We start from the raw sequence: 21,588 nt of genomic DNA, 5'->3' as shown, positions 1-21,588 counted from the left end.
CCTTAATGATCAATAACCTGTCCACCTACACAAAGGACATAAATATTTCACACTATTGGATTCTTTTTTTCTTCACAAAGCAGCGTTGACAATGAGAAATGTTTGGCCATGTATTGTTCGCACAAGTGAATTGTTTTATCATTGACACAGAGTTGATGGTGTTACTTTATAGGCCCATTATTGAACTGACCTCCTCACTGATTTATTGATGTGGGATTTAAATGTGCAACCGAAGAGAAATCAACTCGGCAACAATGTCAATACTCGCCATGAGTAAATGTATCAGTGAGCACCTTTGTACGACGTTTTTAGACTGCAAATCACACGGAAAGCTTAATTTATCGCGGCAAGTCTTCTCCTTAAGGAATTTGATATCTTGCCCTCGGGTCAGAGATACATGTGCAACAGATTTAAATTCATCATACGTTTACTTCCACATAACATTCTTAACAGACATTTTTCACAGCAGCCTTTTTTAAAGGAATAACACAGGTGTTACCAATGATTCTGGTTAAGGTTCTGTTCCATTTAGTGTAGCAGAGCCTTTCCATTGAGCCAACATGCACAATAGCTGTACCCGACTCGGTTTGACCTGAATGGAACGGAACCTTAATTAGTATCATTGGTAACACCTGTGTTTACCCTACTGTTTCATGTCAAAATGGCTGCAACTTAGCAGTTTCTCTTATTTTACCTTACCCATATTTTTGCTTTGGTCATTTTTAAAGTTCTGCATTGTTTCAATGGTATCAGCACTTTTAATGTCTTTAATGTAACTTATTTTAGCTGTATGATGTCTTCTTGAATTCAAACTGAGGTGTGATGTTTGCTGTGGCAAAACATCTATTTAACTTAGAAAAACTGTAGTAATGTGATGATGCATGGAATAACAAGCTGGACCTTCTGACACTCACTGCTGGACCTTTTTGGGCCTGTGTGCTGACCCAAGACATTAACTTCTGAATGATTCCTCAACAAAAGCACCTCTGTGGGTTCATTGCCATGTGCACTAAGTCAGTTAGAATACGGCTCGCGTCACTGTTGAGAGAAAGGAAAATCATTCACTCATGAGCACATCTCATCTCGGCTACGCATGACTTCAATAAAACGTGACTCTGCACATGATCTATTTGTGTTACACACTTTTGATTTTGCAGATTATCTTGTAGCATGGTTCAGACAAACACTGTATAACTGGATTTTATGAGCTCAGAGCATTGAACACTCATATTTTCACACTTATCTGTGGTTGAGGTGTAAATAAGGCTGATTTATATAAGCTACATATTGTAGAAGTGGAGATATTTACTGGCAGGGCTGAGCTCAGCAGGGCTACCGCAAAAACATATACTACAGACAAACAGCTTTTTGGTCTAAATGAGGTGTTGATTATAATACAATACCCCTCATCAGGAAACAGAAACACTCTGCAGATCCAACAGTTGGTTCTCCTATTTATAGCGTTGGGAGAGAGTTGTTACTTTTCACAAATGTGGACTGGATTGTGTAGGAACATAGAATTATCCAAAATGAAATTACTGCAGTTGTGTTTGCCAAACAGAGATTTTACAGCCAGAACATTCACCTTGATATCATCTTCCATTTAATGTTTGTTTCACACAGTGGCATCATTTTCTATCATCATGTATATAAGATATGTTGATTATGCTGGGAGTTCTTCCAAAAGATCACACCAATAACAAAATGTTCTTTATGATTATATTTATCTGATGAGCCTTTTGGTATATTTATCTTCTGTTTAAATTCATACGTCCAGTGAATTTACCAAAAAGACAAAATAATAAGATTGTAATGCCATCTAGTGGATACATCACACATTGAAAACAGTATCCTCCAAAAACATAGAGGTGATGAGTATAGCAGGGTACAGTACAGGTATATACAGGCCTATTCACTAAAACATATTGCTATGAGAGGCTTTTCTTCTGCTAGACTAGATTTCTCCTCTGTTTGAACTGTAGTTTGAACAAGAGAGCTTGGATACTTACTTAAACTTGGATTTAAATTATAAACAGGGATACATTTAATGTTTGCTTGAACAACTTCCAGTCATATCTTTAGTCCTGATACTTAATTGTACCTGTGATTCCATGTCTGATATTGGTTGGAGTATGTTATTATGGTATGAAGGAGGGGAGACATTTTACATGCCTGTACCCAGAGGCACATAGTCTCATAATCCATCCATTCTACTCATTTTTTGTTGATTGCTTCTATAAAATTAAAATAACTTTAATCGTCTGTACTGTGAAAATATGACTTTCTTGTCCGTGTCAGTTACATGCTTTAAAAACATGCAATTGTTGCTGAATGTTTGAGCATACATGCACACACTGTAGTGTTCATGTGGTACTTTTCATTATTGATCTTGGGCAGTTTGACCAAAAAATCTCAGTACAAATTTCCACATTCTGGAAATTTTCCACAGCTCTCAACCACATCTCTTGGCCTCCATCAGCGAGTGGAGTTTGCTCAGTTGCCAAGGAGATGGTTCCGTTGTAATCACGTGAACTAAGTATGAAATTTCAGCCACATGATCAGATCAGGATCACATCATCACATGACACAACTAGAGAGAGAATATCTCTGTGCTCTGTGACCACCCTTAAACAATGCCTTTGTATTTTAATGATCCCTGCATTCTGATCTGTATCTGTGATAAAGTGCACTGTGAATATTAAACACTGTAACTGTATGATATATATTTTTTTACATTTGATTCTGATGGGCATTATCTTTGAGGGATTTCTTCACAGATTTTTGTCCAGAAGTGTTGTGCCTGTGTTTTGACTGGCATCCCAGACGTTGACCATGGACATTCATTCTTGACCTTGGAAACAGTGTATGTGACACAGTAATCTCAGCTCCACTTACTAGCTTTTTGGGAGATTTCAGTTGTCTCTCATCAGCGAATAGATCTCACTCAGGTAAGATCAAGGAAGGAACTTCTGTCATAGGTACTTGTATATGGGGGTTGATGGTCATGTTATTCAATTCAATTTTTCAATTCAATTTCAATTCAATTTTATTTGTATAGCGCCAATTCATAACAGAAGTTATCTCAGGACACTTTTCAAATAGAGCAGGTCTAGACCGAACTCTTTAAAACATTAATTACAGAGACCCAACAGTACCACCATGAGTAAGCACTTGGCGACAAGGGCAAGGAAAAACTGCCTGTTAAAAGGCAGGAACCTAGGACAGACCCTTCGGCTCTAGGTGGGTGGTCGTCTGTCTCGACCAGTTGGGGTGAGAGAGAGAGAGGGAGAGAGAGAGAGAGAGAGAGAGAGCGAGAGACAGACAGACAGACAGACAGACAGGTGCACAGCAACGTGTTCAGAGACAATAAGGCCAGAGCTTAACCTGTCATGGCAGAGCCCCAGTCAGGTCAACTATGGTGCATGGTAACTGCAAAAACTACACAGACTCACAGAAACTATTTAGCAGATTTTGGTTGCATGCACTCTGAAAGTTGTTCCATATCATTTTACTGACTCCAGAGTCTCTCACCGAGTCTTTGAAGAAATAATATGGCTTTGGCTCTTAAAGTTCTTGATGTGAAAACAGAAACAAAGTGAAAATTGTGCCAGCACACACACCTGCACGTTGTGTAGAGGCCATGCAACCACACACAGAAATTCCATTTTTGTGCAAGACTGGATTACCCCACACTCCAGGGGCATGGATGACCATAGATTCAAGGTTATCCCTTTTTGCTACTTTAAAAAAGGAATCTATTATTTAGGCCTAAATGCATATCAGTATGCAATATAAACAGTTTAAGTATAACTTGAATAAAAGAAACATGAATTTACAGAGGGTTTCTGTGATACAAATCCTCCCGGACTACACTACCCAGCGTGCACCAGGACTGGCGTACATCGGCGCGATTGGCTGACGTAACCCCGCCCCTGATACTCCCCTCCTAGTCCTCTGGTAAACTGACACATTTTACTGCAGTGGAGCTCACCGAGAGCTCCGTAAACAACCACAGAAGAGCCGGAGCTGTCAGAAAATAAAACTATGGCGACTCACGCTAGCACGTGCTGCCGCTTGTTTAATAGACATAACAGTTTAACACATTTCAGGACACTGGTACAGTGCGTGAATGGGGACATTCAGCGACTGTACTCCAGTGCTACGCACAAGGAAAATAAACTTGAACTTGGAGACTCGACTTTATCTGCTCCCAACTTAGCCGCATCTCCGAAAACCAGGTCAACACAGGTAATGCTGACTCAAACACACTTCTTACAAGTCATTCTTGGTGCTGAGGTTTTCACTGTGAATGTGTAACCACAGGCTGCTTACTGGAGTCATGAGCTAACGTTAGTTTATGAGTGAAGGCATGGTGGGTGAAAGTGGGGTCAGTTTGAAACAGAGCCACAAGCTCTGCCCTGCTAAGGCTAAACTAGCAAACACTATTAGGCATTAAACATTAAACTAGCAACAACAACTGTGTTGCTAAAGGGGTTTGTTGGAGGACACCAGAGATTGTACAGTACGGCAGGTGCTTGTACCCCTCACATAAACACTGTGGTAGTTGGAACACACTAAAAACCTACCTTTGAGTTGGCTGTGGTTAATCTTATAGTGAAGTTATAGTTAGCCTATAGTATTGCTACAGTCATTCCTATAGTATTTCTATGGTTTTTCACGAAATTAATATAGTTGTACTGTATTTTTATATAGTATTACTATAGTATGTTCTACAGTTAATGCTATAGTTAATACTATACATTTACTAAAACATAATCATAGTATTACAATAGGAATGTAATATTGTGTGCTCAAGAAACAACTACAGAAACACTATATAATATAATATAAAATAGTACATGGTCTAGGAATACTACAAAGCTATAGATACATAGTGTTACTAATGAAATATTGTAGGGCTACTATAGCTGATAAGCACTACAGAAAAAAACTATAGTAATACTGTAGCTGGTAAACAAATACTATAGAACACTACAAACCTACTACAGGACATAATACAATTCCTATAGTAATACTGTAGTTTGAGAAGATCAGTGACAGGGGGAATTATAAAGGAAGGTATCTTATTGAAGGGTGTTTCTGAGAAGTAAAGATGGCTGTTGTTGGAGGTATTTTCAATTTTTGAATCAGCCTCAGTTACTGTGTCTTCTACTCAGAAACAAACAGAGAGGCATACATATTCAGTATTAAGTTTGGTACTGTGATTAATTACAGTGTGTGTAATCTACTCTTGACTCAAGTGTTTGCCTATGTGCTTATAGCTTCTGACATAACAGCAGCCCACTGTTGACAGTCAAAGGTCATCAGCCATTTACAAAGCCATGTGCAACACCCTCAGTGTGCCTGACTTTGTCAAGTCTTTAGATGACTTGATCCTTTTATGTAAATGTAACTAATTCAGGTTTATCACAGCCCCTAGTGTGTCATATCTTGCAAAGACTAATCAAACCATTTTCTCATTTAGGGACACAGATTCAGCCTCAGACTAATATTCTTTCACATAATACGAATAAGAAAAAAATAAATGCACAGAGAACAGAAGTCTTGTGTTTGATGAAAATTTTGATAGCAAAACAAGACAGCAGTGTTACTGTATCCTCATTATGAGCCATTTCTATGTCAGTGCCATTGTCCTGTTGTCTTTATTCCCAGGAGAGGCTAAGAGACGACAGAATACTACCCTTTTCAGCATTCTTGACTGACAGCTTTGGCCGGAGGCACAGCTACCTACGCATCTCTCTGACGGAGAAATGCAACCTCCGCTGTGAGTAGATGTTCCCACTGTGACATCTACTGCTAGTGCTAACACCACCACCACCACCACAACTTTTACTGATAATGTTAGATTGCACTGATCATCACAGGAATGCAGTTTTCTCTCCCTGTAGAGGTCAGGTTCAGCTGTAAAAAAAACCCAAACATCTCAAGCTGGTGATGCTTCAGCAGATGTCTCTAGAGATGGGTGCAGAACTTTCATCTGATTAAAGAACTTATTCTGAACATCACCTTAACAGTAGAGTATGTAAAGCGATGTTTTGAACATAGATTTTGTAAATAGAATGGCCTTTAACCTTTTGGATTTATACATTTAAATGGAAATACATGGTATGTAAAATTATATAAAAAGTAGTAGTAGTTTTAGTAGGATACATCAATGTTTACATTAGTTTTCCACATATTACTTAGAGTCACGTCTGTGGCACATTGGCCTTGGTTTCAGTTCCCAACATAACCTCACTTATCTGAAAGAAGGGAAATTTGTGATAATGTAGGTTAAAAGCATCTCTTGAGTGGAAAATTACATCTTTGGTGTCTTATTCTCATTTTACCTTCCACCTTACTATCCACCTCCATTTCCAGGTCAGTACTGTATGCCAGAGGAGGGAGTGAAGCTGACACCACGGAGCCAGCTGTTGTCCACCTCGGAGGTATTGACCCTGGCTCGCCTCTTCGTCCAGGAGGGGGTGGAAAAAATCCGCCTCACTGGAGGAGAGCCCCTCATCAGACCTGATGTACTGGATATCATCTGTAAGCAACTTGTGAAAGATTGAGTTGATAGGGGTTGTTAATTGAGTTGGTGTTAAGGTATGTTGTCCTTTGTGATTCCGGTGTGCCATCATTTATGTAGAAACACGGTTGTGTCCACTTCTACGTAAGATTGCAGTTTCTTTTTTTGAGACATAAAGCGAGGACATTAACAGCTGTTTTGAGTTGTTTCAACACTTGTTACCAACTTGTGACAAGCACAAACTGCTGCATGCGCTTTACCATATGACTAAGTGGATGCAGTGACAGTCTTTTCAGAGGAATGATTCAGCATTCAGTATCCAAGGCTATCAGTGATTTATGTGCTTATCCTGTTGGCGAGACTAGAACTTCCCAAAGTGACACAAGGAGAGGAGCAGGTCTAATCTTCCAGGCATGCCTCGAGGTTAAGGCATACTACATGTGGAAGGGGGAATGATTTGTTACACCACACATGTGCCTAGTCTAATGACATATTATCACACCATTTTGATTTTACAGCCTAATTTATAGATGAACCATTGCATCCTCGGCCACAGAGGATGATGTTATCGGAACATTAAAGCATGATGTGAATGAACAAAGCAATGTGGTGTGACTGATTGGTAATGCCTTTGGAGAAAGATGGCCATAGGCTGCCAACAGCCCCATAAAGATCAGCAATTATCACTGTGGTATGTGACAGGCCACCACTGTGACCTCACATGACCCTCAATAAAGTTTAGTGGAGTGAATCATTTGCAAATGAAACAGTAACCATTGTGGTTGTTTTTTAAATTTGATTGTATGTGCTTTCAGGGATGACAGTTATATATGCATACATGTCTTTCAGTGTTTTTAGTATTCATGCAAGGAGTGCAATTCTAGTCCAAAAGACATCACCAATGACATCATTATTAGACATTTTCATATTACCACTGCAGTTTTACTCTTCAGTCTAAAGGTGTCATGTATTAGCAAGCTAGCTTGAGTTTTGTCAGTTAGCTCAGTTAGCCGTGCAACTGTTACACTTGGCAGATACTGGTGTAAATATTTAGCACCACAGTTTTCTCTCTGTTTCTCACTGTTTCCCTTCTTTTTTCCTCTTCCTTGTTCCCATGTTTGCTCTCACACTTTGCAGCAGAACTGAGGAAGCTGGAGGGTCTGAAAACCATTGCAGTGACAACCAATGGCATGAACTTGGCCAGGCTTCTGCCAAAGCTCAAAGAGACTGGCCTTGACCTGATTAACATAAGCCTGGATTCACTGGTCCCTGCCAAATTTGAGTTCATTGTCAGGCGGAAAGGTAGGGAAAAGTATTTGACCCATAATGTCAGCTGCAAGACTGAAAGGAATGGTATGGTATGAAAAAGGGAGAGATTAGTAAAAGGATGTTAAAGGATGAAAGTGTTAGAGAAAAGCAGTTTTTGATGCCCTGCTACATATAATCTTAGAATAAAGCATTTCAGTATGTTTAACTGCAGCGTGTCTATCCCTAGAACATGGTGTAACAGTGTCAGCTTAGTTCCACGGTTGCAGCTCTCTTTGTCTGTCTAAAACCACAAGTTGTTGATAGCCTAAATCAATACTGTGTATATATGTGCCTATTGTTGTGGGCCAGTGCCTCTTTGTTACTGAAGGAACCTGCAAGCTGTAAATACAGGTGTAGCGGAGGTGACAGCAGGGCAGAGCTCTGGGTGGTTGGCGTATAGAAGGTAGACACAGATGGACTGACTGAGGTCAGGAAATGAAGGAGAGGAAACGAAGCAATGGCAGTACTGGCTCATCATTTTTTTTCTTCACAATTAATTTTTCAGTGAAAGGTTTAGCTGACACTAGATCGCTAGGTATAGCCTGAAAGAAATCTTGTCTCTCTGTAAGCTTATTTCAGATTTTGAGTGCAGCATATTTGACATTTAATTGCAATTATTAGAATTGTAGATCATTAAACAGAAGCCTCAGCCAGTGTAATCCTACCTGGATTTGTGGGTTTTATTCAGATGAAAACAAATGATGAGTCTGACCTTGGCAGTTTGCTGTGAAAGAGCTCTGGCTGCTGCTGAGGGATTACTTGGAGATGTTTACATACCACTGGTTTGTGGCAAGTCGTGAGCTTAGTCAGATCTTTAAAGACAGTGAACAGAGAAAGCACAACTTCTGTTTTAAAGGCCTGTAAAGCTGAGGCAGTGTGTGATCTCAGATTGTCTTGTGCCTGTCGTATGGTTCAATACATTTCAATCTAAAAACTTCCAACAGATCACACACCATCTCCACCTTAGATTTGAATTGATAGCCCAAAATTCAAAGATATCAAAGTATGATTAATGCGTTATTGCAAAACGTTGATAAGTTTAAACATTTCATCATCAATTTCTATCTCTGTTTTTTCCAGGGTTCCACAAGGTCATGGAGGGCATTGATAAGGCCATTGAAATGGGCTACAACCCTGTCAAGGTACAAGTTCAAACTTGCTTTTGCCGAGAAATATTTACTGTATTTTAGTTAATTTTATTCATTATTAAATCTCCTTTTTATTTATCATTTTTTCTTCATATGAAATTAGGACTTTTTGCTGACCTTTCTACAATATAAACATGAATATTTACTTTATGACTATTTTGACTGGAAAACAAAGTGATGTGATTAGTGAATAGGGATGTTACGATACACTCAACTCAAGATTCCTTTATTTCTCAGACAAAAATATACAAAATATATTTTCTCTTACATTTTCTTTATCAAATCATACGATCCTTTTTTATTTCTGAGGTAGGGTATAAACTGTGCAAAAATGTCGTGAGCAAGCAAGGTCAAAGTAGATAGTGCCATCTGCTATTTAAAGAGTGTCATGATTTATTTTTTATCTCACCAATTTAAATCTTCACGTGTGTATTGCAATTGAACTGTCTTGCAATATACCGCTATATACCTTTACATTCCTATTACTGAAGCAATTTTCAGTGAAGTTTGCTTCATCTTGTATTTATGACCATTTTTAGACTTTGTGAATACTCTGAAACCTTTATGGATACGTGTGTTCATTATTGGAGTGAGGTAAAACATTGGCCAACAGAACTGCTGAATATAATATATCATCCATATCCTATGACTCTTTGCCCAAAAAAAGTTACATAATCACCAACCTGCTTCCTGATGTAATGTATGTGACTAGTATTGCATACCAGAGTTCCCCATTGCACTGTGCATGGGGAGAATGTTAAGAAAAACAAATATCTGAAGTGGCTGACCTCTTTAGACCTAATCATTCTGTGAGGTGTTAGCTACTGCTGTGGGAGTTTTGGAATGCAAAGAAAGCGTAAAAAGTTCTTACTGTTAAGGGGTGACTGCGTGTTTGCTAAGATGTTAAGATGGTTAGCTTGACACCACTGACTGCAGAAAGCTCTACTTCCTCCTTTTCCAGAGAGGTTCTTGGCACATTTGACAAGAAGAAGCTAGCTGTAGATGAGATAGAGTGAGTCTGCAGTCTGAGTGAAGAGCCTATGTTTCAGATTGTATGTGCAGCAAATGTGTCACCAGAATGTAAACAAGAAAGAAAGATGGAGGAACATTATTCCCTGGAGTGACCACCAGTCATCGACCAGTAATGGATTAATAATCTGTCAGGAGTATTTCAAGTCTTGTAAAAACTACAGGCTGTGTTATTAAATATTGATGCATGCATCTCCAGTAATTCATTCTATCTGTGCAGATGCCTGTGTGGGTACTTCTAGCTACTGTGTGGTTTGGGCCTTGAACTTGGCATCCTTACAGTTGAGACGCAACAGGCTGCAGAGGAGATGAATGTACAGTTTAGTCATCAGTGCCTGTTGGTGTGTGCTGCCCTCTGTAGGTTAACTGTGTGATCATGCGAGGCCTCAACGAGGACGAGCTGCTGGATTTTGTGGCACTGACAGAGAAGAAGCCACTGGAGGTGCGCTTCATCGAATACATGCCCTTTGATGGTGAGTGCTCACTTCCCACAATGTCTTATCACACAGGTCTGAACAGCAGTTCTTAAATCATCCAATTGAATATTTACTGTATTCATATAAACCTTTCAAGAGTAAAGTAACACCAATGAAATGGTATTACCAAAATAACTGCAGTGTTAAATCAGGGTATAGTATGTTTTTAGCCACTCAGCTAAAGAAGAAAATTGTGTTCACTGTTCAGTTTTGCTTGCAGAAACATTACTGATGTACTATCACACACACACACAAGTCACTGGTTGTTGAATTGTCAGTAAGCTGAAAGATGCTGTAGCTTGTGATATGGTATAGCCTTCTCTGAGCCGCACTGCTTCTTCTCCTCTCTGCAGGAAACAAGTGGAACTTTAAGAAGATGGTGAGTTACCAGGAAATGCTGGACCGGATTAGGCAGCAGTGGCCCAACCTGGAAAAGCTTCAGACTGGACAGACAGACACTGCCAAGGTCAGTGTGTCTGACTGTACCGTATTCATTCATCCTGTCAGTAGCTGGAACACTGGCCAACAACATTTATTCTTCATTAGCTTAGTGTGCATTATTTCTCTCCGGTACTTAATCCTCCTGATCACCTGAAACTCTGTCAGACTCAGACCTTTCAGAGCACACTGTGGTATCTTGTCAGCAGACACATGTTTGTAGTGCTGCTGGTCGATTCATTAGTTAGCCAACACAAAACTGAAATCAACATTCACAATCTTCCGACAAATCTTATTCAAGACCAGATCTCAAGATATCAAGTGTCTGATGTAAGAGCGAGATCAGCCAGATCAGCCAACACTTCGGCTTGAATGCTTTGAACCATTTGTAAAGAAATTGTTCACATGATCATTGTTTAACACTTTTTTTAACAGACATTTCAAGTTCCAGGCTTCAAGGGTCAGGTGGGCTTCATCACCTCCATGTCTGAACATTTCTGTGGCTCCTGCAACCGCTTACGCATCACTGCAGACGGCAACCTCAAGGTAAAGCTACAGTTGTTAATTGTTAGGCTGTTAATGAGGTCTGTGACTGTGTTAATGTAGCTCACTTATAGATTTACATACTACCAGTACCTATGAATAATCTCATCCATGATTCTGTTTTCAATCTTTGACTGCTTCCTGTCTGTCAGGTGTGTTTGTTTGGGAACTCTGAGGTGTCCCTAAGAGATGTCTTGCGCTCTGGGGCACCAGATGAGGAGCTACTGCAAATCATTGGAGCTGCTGTGGGCAGGAAGAAGAAACAACACGCAGGTAAATTTGTGCACTTAGTTTATATGCAACACATCACTTGTGGAATATACTCTGAGATTATTCAGGCATTAATATCTTCTTGTTTGTGTCTTCAGGCATGTTCAGTATCTCCCAGATGAAGAACAGGCCTATGATCCTCATTGGTGGGTGACATGGCTGTACGTACAAATCACTGACACTCAGTTTGTTCTGTCACAATTAATTAATGATGTTGAGGTCATTTGTTTTCTACATTTACAGCCTGTTCAGCTCCAAGTTACATTTACATTTGAACTGATAACAATTACTAACTTTTATCTAGAAGGTGAATAATGTATCTTCATCTAAATATGAATGTTGTTTTATTGTCTTTATCCAACAGGCACTGCAACCCAAAGGCCGTTGTCTCTGCCAAAGCCACAAGACAACCAGAGAGCTTTCCCCATTGTCTGCCAACTTACAAACAACACATTCCTCTCTCCAACAGCAGCTCCTCACACGGGCCATTCAGGCAGCAGGAGAGTCCTGAACAGTGACGGTTCTTTGTGCCTTCCAGACTGCGCTGCTTCAACACAGGCAGCCAATGATTGCTGCTCTGGAACCTTAATGAGAGGGGATACCCAAGTCAGGTCACGTATCAACAAAGAAAACTCTAATGCGACGGACAACCTCCACCACGTAACACCCCATCACTCCTCTGAGTTTGATAATGGTCTCACTTTCACCAGTTGTCACACTAAGACTGCAAGTTTTACTACACGCACAAATGTCACGAGCTACACTAATGAAGACTGTCTCAGGTACGCACAAGCCAGGGGTCCTAATGCTTTGAAAAGCCACTTACTGAGGACCCCGGGAACACCTATTCTTTGCACACTACTAATCAATGCCAAAACAAATCTTAAACACTACAATGTTAGACTGTGCCATCAATCAAGTTCCAGCGAAGACCACACTGTCAAACTCAGACAGTTTGTGAGTGATCAGACCACATCAGACATCAACAGTAACCTGAATGAAGCCAGTGAAGCCCAGCTGACGCATACAGACGCCCAGGGCCGAGCCACAATGGTGGACGTTGGGGGGAAAGTTCCCACGCGTCGCACTGCCACAGCCCGCGCCACCGTCATCCTGGGCCCCACTGCCTTCCGGCTGCTTCGGGACAACCAGCTGGCTAAGGGCAACGCCTTGGCTGTGGCGCAGTTGGCCGGCATCATGGCTACCAAACAGACCTCAACCCTCATCCCGCTCTGCCACACGCTCCCCTTGGACCACGCCTCTGTCACCTTTGACCTGGATGAGGTGCAGAACGCCGCCATCATCACGGCAACCTGTCACACTACAGGCCGGACAGGAGTTGAGATGGAGGCTTTAACAGCTGTCTCTGTCGCTGCGCTGACTGTCTATGACATGTGCAAGGCGGTAAGCCATGACATCACCATCACAGATGTAAAGCTGGTCAGTAAGACGGGCGGGAAGAGGGACTTTCATCGTCACGCTTGACTTCCTCCCCCACCAATGAATCCAACACAGGAAAACTGAGAACGGACTTAAGTCATATTTATCTGCAAACTAAAGTTTATGCCATCGGAATAATGTGAATTATATATTTGTTATAATTACTCGATCTGTCACTGATCTTCACAGTCACTCTCATTTAGCTGTGCTTTTCAAACCATTTCAGTGTCATATATGAAATCATTTATTTGCTGTAATACATAACAGATGAAGGACTGCAGTGTTTCTGTTTATCTCTAGAGGGCACTCATGTATTACATTCACAAGCAAAGAACAAAGCCAGGACGTCCTCAGCGTTATTGACATGTTGAATGTATTTGTCTTTTATTAGCTCATGTGAACTTTGAAGATAATTCCATTCAGGATGAAGCCCAGGTGCCTGACCTGAAAGCTGAGCAGAGGAGTATGTTTCCGTGTCTTTCCCAGGTCTGCTGGTAGACATCATGTCTAATTGAAATGTCACATGCTCTGTATGCCCCTTTACTTACCTGCACTGATTTGCTGTAATTAACAGCACTTTGAATGTTTTTACAGTTGGAGTTTATTCAGTTGTATGAAGGGTAACTCGTTTTAGTTCTCTGTACTTCACTGGAAACAGTAGATATGTGTACTTACACCACCGGACAGTAGAGGATCACAGTAAGATGACTGTTTTTTAACTCTTGCTTTAAAATATCCACCATTCATATAATGGCTGATAACACAAATAATCCATTACACGACTAATGCTTTTCTTGTTTATTTGTTTTCCCCTCTCTTTACCCCCAGAAGGAACTTGATTGATTGTTGATTCGATGTCAGTTCAAAGTTTATAGTTGTATGTGAATGTGTCATTCTGACTGTGTGGTGATGCAGCCTCTATGTATTGCATGTCACATTTATGTTGTTAGTATTACTGTAGGTACCATGCTCTCCGGTCTGCACCAGCATCTCTCACCTGTTGTCTCTGGAGAACTGATTATTGATATTTTTGTGTCATAGCATATAGTTGATTGTATTCACTGCCTCCAGCTCTCCTCATTCACTGCTCATTTTCTGAAAGAAGTACATGCAAACTGCGAGTTGCTGGAGCATGTGTGGCATTTATTTTCCCTTATAAAAATGATAATATTCTACAGTCTTTCTCCTGTGATGTCTTAATGTGCTGAAAGTTGAGTATTTTGTTAGTCCACAAGGAGGTTTCTGTCAGTTACAGCACCCAGTGTGTCCCATGGTGTTTTATCTAAATAAACAGTAAAACCATATATGTATAGGGCTTTATCCCCGAGGACATTCATAATACGTATTTCAGTTGAACTGCTTTCTGATTTTATCAGTATAGGTAGCTTGAAGTCCAAAGTGCAGCAGTTGTTTTCTATGTTTTACCAGACTGAAAAGAAAAACAGGCCCACACATTTTTTTATACTCAGACTTTGTTCTGTCACTGGTAATCATGGGCTGATGATAGTGTTAGCAAGTCCAACAAATGTTGAGCAAAACAATATTAATATTACTAATTGCTCTGATTAGCCATTGCTATTGTTGGATACCAATATTGTTACTTTTCCACTGGCAGATGGAGCTGGAGGAGCTCCTATAAACCTTTGGTTTTAGTGACAGTGCTTTCATGTACTGCCAGAAAAAAATGCAGTTATGAGTCAATAAAATGGGAAATGGAAAAGAGTTATTAGTAAATAATTGAATATTGGAGGACATGAATGTAAAAAAAAAAAAGTACCGTTGTGAAATACAAATATGGCTAATTCACTGTTATTAACAATGTATAAAACAGTGTTCATTATTTCTTAATATATTTGATAGTTTTCAAAATGAAGACAATTGTGAGAGGTTTTACTCTACTTCGTTCTGTCAAAGTAAAACGTTGGTGTTACAAGGAACGTTGAAGGCTATGGAATGCCATTTTTTCAACCTTAAATGAATAACCACAAAAACAACAGAAAAACAAAAAAAAAAAAAACATAAATACAACAAAAAAAACAAAAAAAATAAACCCAAAACAACATCAAAAAAAAAACAAATACAAAAACAATAAAAGTACACACACAAGGCCACGGGTTTAAACCGGTTTAAAAAAGGCCTTAACAATCATCAAATACAACCACAAACACCCCCACATAAAAAAATAATAACACTTAAATAAATATGTCTCTGAAATAAAACCGGAAATAAATAAATGAGGAATGAATATATACATTTAAATATAAATATATAAATTAGTCAGTAGGTTTTTGTTCAAAAAAAGACATCTTTCATGTCAAATTCATAATTTTTTTTACTTTTATTTATTTAATAAATACCTATTTAACTATTTTGATATATTTATTTTTACATTTTATTTTATATATATATATATATATATATTGTCTCATTTATTTATTTAATTTTGAATAAAATTGCACTCCAAAGCAGCAGCAGTTACCATGGCAACAGTTGACAAACAGCAGCTAACAGGAAAACAGAATAAAGTCCAGTTGAAAAACAGTGGAAAAGTGACAGAAAGGAAACTTGGCTACAGAAAGAGAGAGAGAGAGAGAGAGAGTGTACAGCAGTAGTGACAGTAAAGGAGAGAGGACACTGAATAGAGGTTGGTGTTTAAGCATAATGTACTAATGATAACTGTGCTACCTCCACTGCGTAGTGTTCCACATTGTCTGCACATAGTGATGTTTGAGATTGTACTGCTGTTCTCCAGGAGCTGTGTAAACAGGAGAAGAATCCTCAACAGATTAAGAATAACACAACTCTGCTTAAACAAACACAAGACAGCCCTGACCGGAAGATGTCTGGGAGCAAAAAAGGTGGGTAGAGACAGAGCAGCAGGTCAAAGTATGTCGAATGTGGTAAAGGTCCTTCTTATGGTATTATATAACTAACGTTATATATAGTGTTAAAAACAACCTGTCCTCTGTCCCTAGATACCTTTAAGAATATCAGAGGCCTGGATGAGAATGAACAGCAGAGAATACAGCTGGAGGTAAATCATATAATGGTTCCAATGTCTTTTTAGTCTAATTTAGCAGTCACATATGTTAATATTTGCCCACAAATAAAAAGATATTTAACCTCAAAAACATAATAGACATTATTGTGGCACATTAGTAAAGCACTGAACAGAAATATCTAAAGGTTGCATTAGAAATCAATAATCCGGCATTGTTACCTGAAGTATAAACCAGCTGTGGATAACAGATAGTGTGAGAATATTGATTTATAGATTTACTTTACTGATGTTCCTGGTTTAATCACATTCAAATTTTTCTTGTGCTGGTTTAAAAACGTCTTTCTTAAAATTGTTCATCCACATTTGTAAGCAACATTTTGTTTTTTTCTGTACATTTACACAAAGTATTTAGTTTGCTCTTGCATCGCTGAGAGTCTGTAGCTAGATATACAGCCACAGCCAGGAGAGCGCAGCTTAGCATAAAGACTGGAAGCAGCGGGAAACAACGAACGGTGAATCATCTGCAATACTCCCTTTACCTTCATCCTTCTGTCCACAGGCATCTCTGCTGATGAGCAGGTCAGAAATTAAGAAGTTGAACAAGACTATTGCAGCAGAGCAGCTACGTATTCAAAACCTTGAACAAATCCTTGAGCAAAACAAGGACAAATTTCAAAAGGTTTTCAAGACGACTGAGAAGAAATGTTCGGATGCCAGAACGCTGTAAGCAGTAGTGGATTCCCTGACGTTGTGACATAAGATTTAAGTCAGTATTTCTTTCCCAATATTGTAATAATTGCAATGATGTTGTGTGTTGCCAGGTTAGAAAATGAGCACAAGTCCAAAGCAGAGACGATTGCTGAGGTAGAGAAGTTAACTGATGAAATAGGGAATGTGAAAAGGTAACGCTGTTCTCCATGTTTAATGTGCATAAAGTGATTGACCAGTAGGTGCTAGGAGAATAACCATAAATAATTCCAAAGCCATTCTAAAGGTATTAATCTGCCATGAGTATGTTTCAGTGGGATGCAGTGGAATCTTATATGGATATAAACATAGTCTTTCTTCTTCACAGTGACCTCTCTCAGACTGAGGACATCCTGAATAGATATAAGAGATACAAGAAAATCTTGTTCAAGCTGTCGCCTCCGGAGTGGCAGGAGGCCCAGGAGGCCGAGGCTTTTAAAGCTACAGTCCCGTCTAACAGAGACCCTCAGGATGAGCAGGATGAGGGGCCTCAGGAGTCAGCAGATAGGCAGGGTAAAAGTTAAAACCATCAACATATAAAGAAAGGACAACATGACAGCTCCCCAATGGTGAAGCCAAAACCTCTTGATCGCCCCCTGGTAGGGTTATATGTAGATGGTTAAAAGCCCAGAGAAGCAACAGGAAATAGAGGATAACTGCCAGGGGGAAGTTTGTTATTCCAGTACATGAGATATGAGATGACTATTGGAAGGCTGAGCTGTATTCAGTTGTTTCTACACCTTAAGTGCTAGATGCTGCTGGATCCTCACAAGAGACAGATTTTGATGTTTGGTGTGAATTGATGCAGCAGAGGCTCACATGTGCTGACCTTTAAGTAGTACTAGCAGTGTGATGGGAATGATAATGTGCACACAGGTTCGGAGAGAGGTGTGGAGTCCAGTCCAGGTCGAGTCCTGCCTTCTACTGGAGAGTCTACGCTGTCCTCGGTCCACAGTGACACACTGTAAGGAGACACCAACGCACCACAGCCATGATGAGATCAGTTTGTCCTGAAAAATCCCGTACTCTGATGCAGTGGATTTGGTGTTAGGTATTAGGCAAAATAATCACCAAAGAAAAACATACTCTCTGACCAACATCCCTTTATTTATTTATCACATGTTCTATTATTATTCTTGTTGCTGCTGTTTCATAAAGCCGTACAGAAAAACCTCTACCAAATGACTCTCCCCACACATATCATTACATCTCAATCTCTCCTGAGCCTAAACTCTTTCTTTCACATTTCAGGGTCACAAATTATAAAGAGGAAACGGACAGCTCTAAATATGAGGTCAGTTTTCCTGAAGCACTGCCATGTTTTATCTTGAGTGTGCTCATGCAGTTCTCACAGAGTGCCGTTACCTTCCCCCCTCCCGCAGGACAAACTGGAGCTCTACTTCTCCGATCCCCAGCAGCTACTGGTTCTGATGACGGACCTGACGGATCAGAACCTTTCCCTGATTCAAAACTCCACCAGGATGGATGAGACGCTGGAAGAGCTGCAGCAGACCTTCGAGACGGCCTCAAAGGAAATGTAAGCATCATATTTATTCAAAATGCTCATTGTAACCTGCAGTCCCTGCCTGGACATAATGATGTTAGACAAGACTGAATTATGTGCAGCATAAGAGGACACAACATGTACAAAAACAAGCTTATAACAATTATATGCATTATACTAAATATTGTAACTTCAAAGAGCGATGTAACATACATAAACATGTAAAGCGGGCACAAAGAATCCCATCAATCCTAACTCCTCTCTGTCTGAAGGAAAGAGGATGAAGAGAGGCTCACATTGCAGGTAACTGACATGCAGGAGAAGATCGACAGAGAGTCGGAGAGAGCTGCTGAACTCCAAAAGAAGGTTCAGCTCCATGACTCATTAAAAACCGAGGACCAGGTAAACAAGCAGAATGGACTGTAATGATAATAATGATCATTTTAAATTTGCACTTGGAAACAACACCCAGAAATCATCTGAAGTGGTGTCAGTAAACTGCACACAGAATGTTAATCCTTGCTCCATCTCCTTTCCTCCTCCTTCGCTCCTCCTTCCCTCCTCCCCTCTCATCTCCCTCGCTTCCTCTCCTCGCTCGCAGGATGTTTTGCTGGATGCTCTGGGCAAGAAGGTGACAGAGGTGCATCGCTGCTGCTTGGATAGCCGGTTGTCCCACCTCAGCACGTTGGAGAAGCTGTCCAGTGTTGAGTACCGCATGTCTTTGCTGCTCCAGCTCATTGAGAACATCCCTGAAGAAAGCTTGGAGGCACTGAGACAGATCAAGGACAGTGAGAGGATGAGCAGGTTTGCTTTGTTCATGCAGTATACTGTATATACATACTTTAGACAACATGACACATTAGCAAGTAGATGCTGTAATTCATCCAATAGTATCAAGTATTCATAGATTCTGTAAGTTTTTATGAGCTAGAAAGAGTAGATGATTGTTTATGGATTTAAATGTAGAAGTATGTTTTTTTGCAGACACACATTATTGTTCCTAGCAGACTATTTGTATATATGTCTTAATGTATGTCTGGGGGGAATCTTGGTTTAGTAACATCATGTTTGGACTCCAAATGGCTCCAACATTCACTCAAACTTTTGAATTATTGATTTTTTAATCATATAATTTTCAAATTTTAATTATATGTGTAAATGGCTGTGTTTCACGTATGAGTGTAATAATAGTGTGGGGGCAGTAATGAACAGTAACACACAGCACAGCAGTTTGTGGGAGTCCTGGCATGGACAGATGTCTCATTCTGGCTTTTCTGTCTTCAGTGGGAAAATACGATGTACAGAGTAAACTAATGGTAATGTGAGGAACTGAATTGTGCTGTTTCCCCAAACAGCATGTTACATGAGAACCCCTTCTTGTCGTACATGCTATATCACGTTCCAGGCTGCGTGAAGAACAGCTGAGACTGGAGAGGGAGAAACAGAGAGAACGGATGAAGAAGTGCATGCAAAGATCCCTGGGTGACTCCAAGAAAAAAGTAAATCATTCACTTTAAAATGGATACATGTACATTTTACGTTATACATTATATCACACATCAACCGGATTTATGGGAAATGTAGTTGTAATTTGGAGAAACATTAATAATAACTACCTATCTCAGCACAAAAAGATGTATGTTGAGAAATTGAGATTTTTTTGTGGGAAAAGTTTCTTTTCTGCTCTAATGTAGTCAGATCAATCCTTCTCGGTAATTACACAAACCTAAAACATTCTCTTTCTCTTTTAGAGGGGAAGAAAGCTCATGTCCAGATGCTTCCCTGTAGAGCAGAAGACCAAAGTCAGTGATGAGGAGGACAGCATTCCTGCTGAAGATGAACTCCAGGCCTACCTCTTCACCAATGAGGGCGCGGAGTAAAAAAAGGAATTAGCACATACTGTATAATGTTTGAAAGAAAGAAGTAGAATATAAAGGATAATACTGCAGTTTACTCTCTCTGAGGGTGTGTGAATCTTCAACTGCTTTCCAGAAATACATTTAGTTGTTTTGATTAGCTTCAAAATTGAGAGAGCTACTGGATCTGATAAGATTATACTTTATTGAGAGGAATTTAGATATTACAGCAGCACAAGGACACAAATAAGTACCCATTAATAGAGAAATTAAAAATATATAAGTATGAGTATATAAGATAAAGACAAATATAAAATAGAAACTTTAAAAGAGATATTCAACTCAAATTCAATTTACAGGCTATAACAGTACACATTCATACTATTCGTGTTGTACTTCAGCTAATAGTGCAACACTGTCTCAAGCTAAGTGACACAGTGGTGAGATTGGTTGCAAGTCAGGAATGTATGGTACATGTAAGAGTAATGTGATAGATCTCACCAGAATATTATATACAGTGGTATGACGATTCATTTTGCAATAGACAGTATAACATATACTGTATGAGTGTGTGTGTATATACATGTGGGTATATATATACACATACATGGTATTACAACATAATATAGCATAACAGTATAATATAGTGCAAAATAATATGAGGCGTGGTGCATAAGGTGAAATATACAGTATACCAATCTCAAGTACAGCAATGTATCACAGAATAAGATATATGATAAGTGGTGGAGAACTTTTATTTTCTGTGCAAGTGTTTTTACTCACTCAGAGTGAATAGGTTATTAGGAAGTCATTGATACTGAAGACTCCTGAGGCAGTTGCAGGGTACCGGCAGGCCCGAAGGACTGCAGCCACAGCGGTGAGGGAAGCAAAACAGCGGGTGTGGGAGGAGTTCGGTGAAGTCATGGAGAAGGACTTTCAGACGGCACCCAGGCACTTCTGGAAAACCGTCCGACACCTCAGGAGGGGGAAGCGGGGAAACATTCAAGCTGTGTACAGCGGGGATGGGACACTGCTGACCTCAACTGAGGAGGTAATTGGGTGGTGGAAGGAACACTGGGGAACTCCTGAACCCGACTAGACCAACAAACCCGCCCTTTGTGATAGAGGCAGGGCTGGAGTGTGATGGGGGATCTACATCAATTTCCCTGCGGGAAGTCACTGAGGTAGTCAAACAACTCCACAGTGGCAAAGCGAGATGAGTCGTCCAGAAATGCTGAAGGCTCTGGGTGTTGAGGGGCTGTCTTGGTTAACACGCCTTTTCAACATTGCGTGGAAGTC

General features: G+C 39.9%; 2 protein-coding genes across 3 annotated transcripts; both read left to right on the top strand.

Moving 5' to 3' along the window:
- The first annotated feature begins 3,952 nt into the window (after positions 1–3,952).
- mocs1 (molybdenum cofactor synthesis 1) lies at positions 3,953–14,485 on the top strand. 2 transcript variants are annotated; one of them, XM_051393468.1, is made up of 11 exons: positions 3,953–4,248; positions 5,674–5,785; positions 6,382–6,549; positions 7,667–7,831; positions 8,918–8,979; positions 10,376–10,487; positions 10,844–10,956; positions 11,364–11,474; positions 11,624–11,744; positions 11,840–11,887; positions 12,106–14,485. In XM_051393468.1, the coding sequence occupies exons 1-11, from the start codon at positions 4,045–4,047 to the stop codon at positions 13,224–13,226; spliced, it is 2,337 nt and encodes a 778-aa protein (XP_051249428.1). In that variant the 5' UTR covers positions 3,953–4,044; the 3' UTR covers positions 13,227–14,485. The 2 variants fall into 2 exon arrangements, with proteins under 2 accessions (XP_051249428.1, XP_051249430.1); XM_051393470.1 differs by having other exon boundaries at positions 11,840–11,902; positions 12,106–12,313.
- Positions 14,486–15,784: 1,299 nt separating this feature from the next.
- Positions 15,785–20,946, top strand: LOC127359562 (cilia- and flagella-associated protein 100-like). The gene is made up of 13 exons (XM_051393472.1): positions 15,785–15,825; positions 15,934–16,039; positions 16,157–16,215; positions 16,742–16,905; positions 17,004–17,084; positions 17,258–17,442; positions 17,806–17,893; positions 18,181–18,223; positions 18,312–18,466; positions 18,706–18,835; positions 19,035–19,237; positions 19,839–19,932; positions 20,185–20,946. Exons 2-13 carry the CDS (start codon positions 16,021–16,023, stop codon positions 20,311–20,313), a joined length of 1,350 nt encoding a protein of 449 aa, XP_051249432.1. The 5' UTR covers positions 15,785–15,825; positions 15,934–16,020; the 3' UTR covers positions 20,314–20,946.
- Positions 20,947–21,588: the final 642 nt, after the last annotated feature.

The sequence above is a fragment of the Dicentrarchus labrax genome, unplaced genomic scaffold (genome assembly GCF_905237075.1).
Source record: "Dicentrarchus labrax unplaced genomic scaffold, dlabrax2021, whole genome shotgun sequence".
Taxonomy (NCBI): Eukaryota; Metazoa; Chordata; class Actinopteri; family Moronidae; genus Dicentrarchus; species Dicentrarchus labrax.
This window is presented reverse-complemented; position numbering and strand designations above follow the sequence as displayed.

What these genes read in the sequence shown, in the direction of transcription:
- LOC127359562 (XM_051393472.1), top strand. An exon ending in GAAATAGGGAATGTGAAAAG is followed by an intron (nt 17,085 to 17,257) that starts GTAACGCTGTTC and finishes TCTTCTTCACAG; the next exon opens with TGACCTCTCTCAGACTGAGG. An exon ending in CGGACAGCTCTAAATATGAG is followed by an intron (nt 18,224 to 18,311) that starts GTCAGTTTTCCT and finishes CCCCTCCCGCAG; the next exon opens with GACAAACTGGAGCTCTACTT.
- mocs1 (XM_051393468.1), top strand. Translation starts at nt 4,045, where the DNA reads ATGGCGACTCACGCTAGCACGTGCTGCCGCTTGTTTAATAGACATAAC. An exon ending in CTGCAGACGGCAACCTCAAG is followed by an intron (nt 11,475 to 11,623) that starts GTAAAGCTACAG and finishes CCTGTCTGTCAG; the next exon opens with GTGTGTTTGTTTGGGAACTC. An exon ending in CAGGCCTATGATCCTCATTG is followed by an intron (nt 11,888 to 12,105) that starts GTGGGTGACATG and finishes TTTATCCAACAG; the next exon opens with GCACTGCAACCCAAAGGCCG.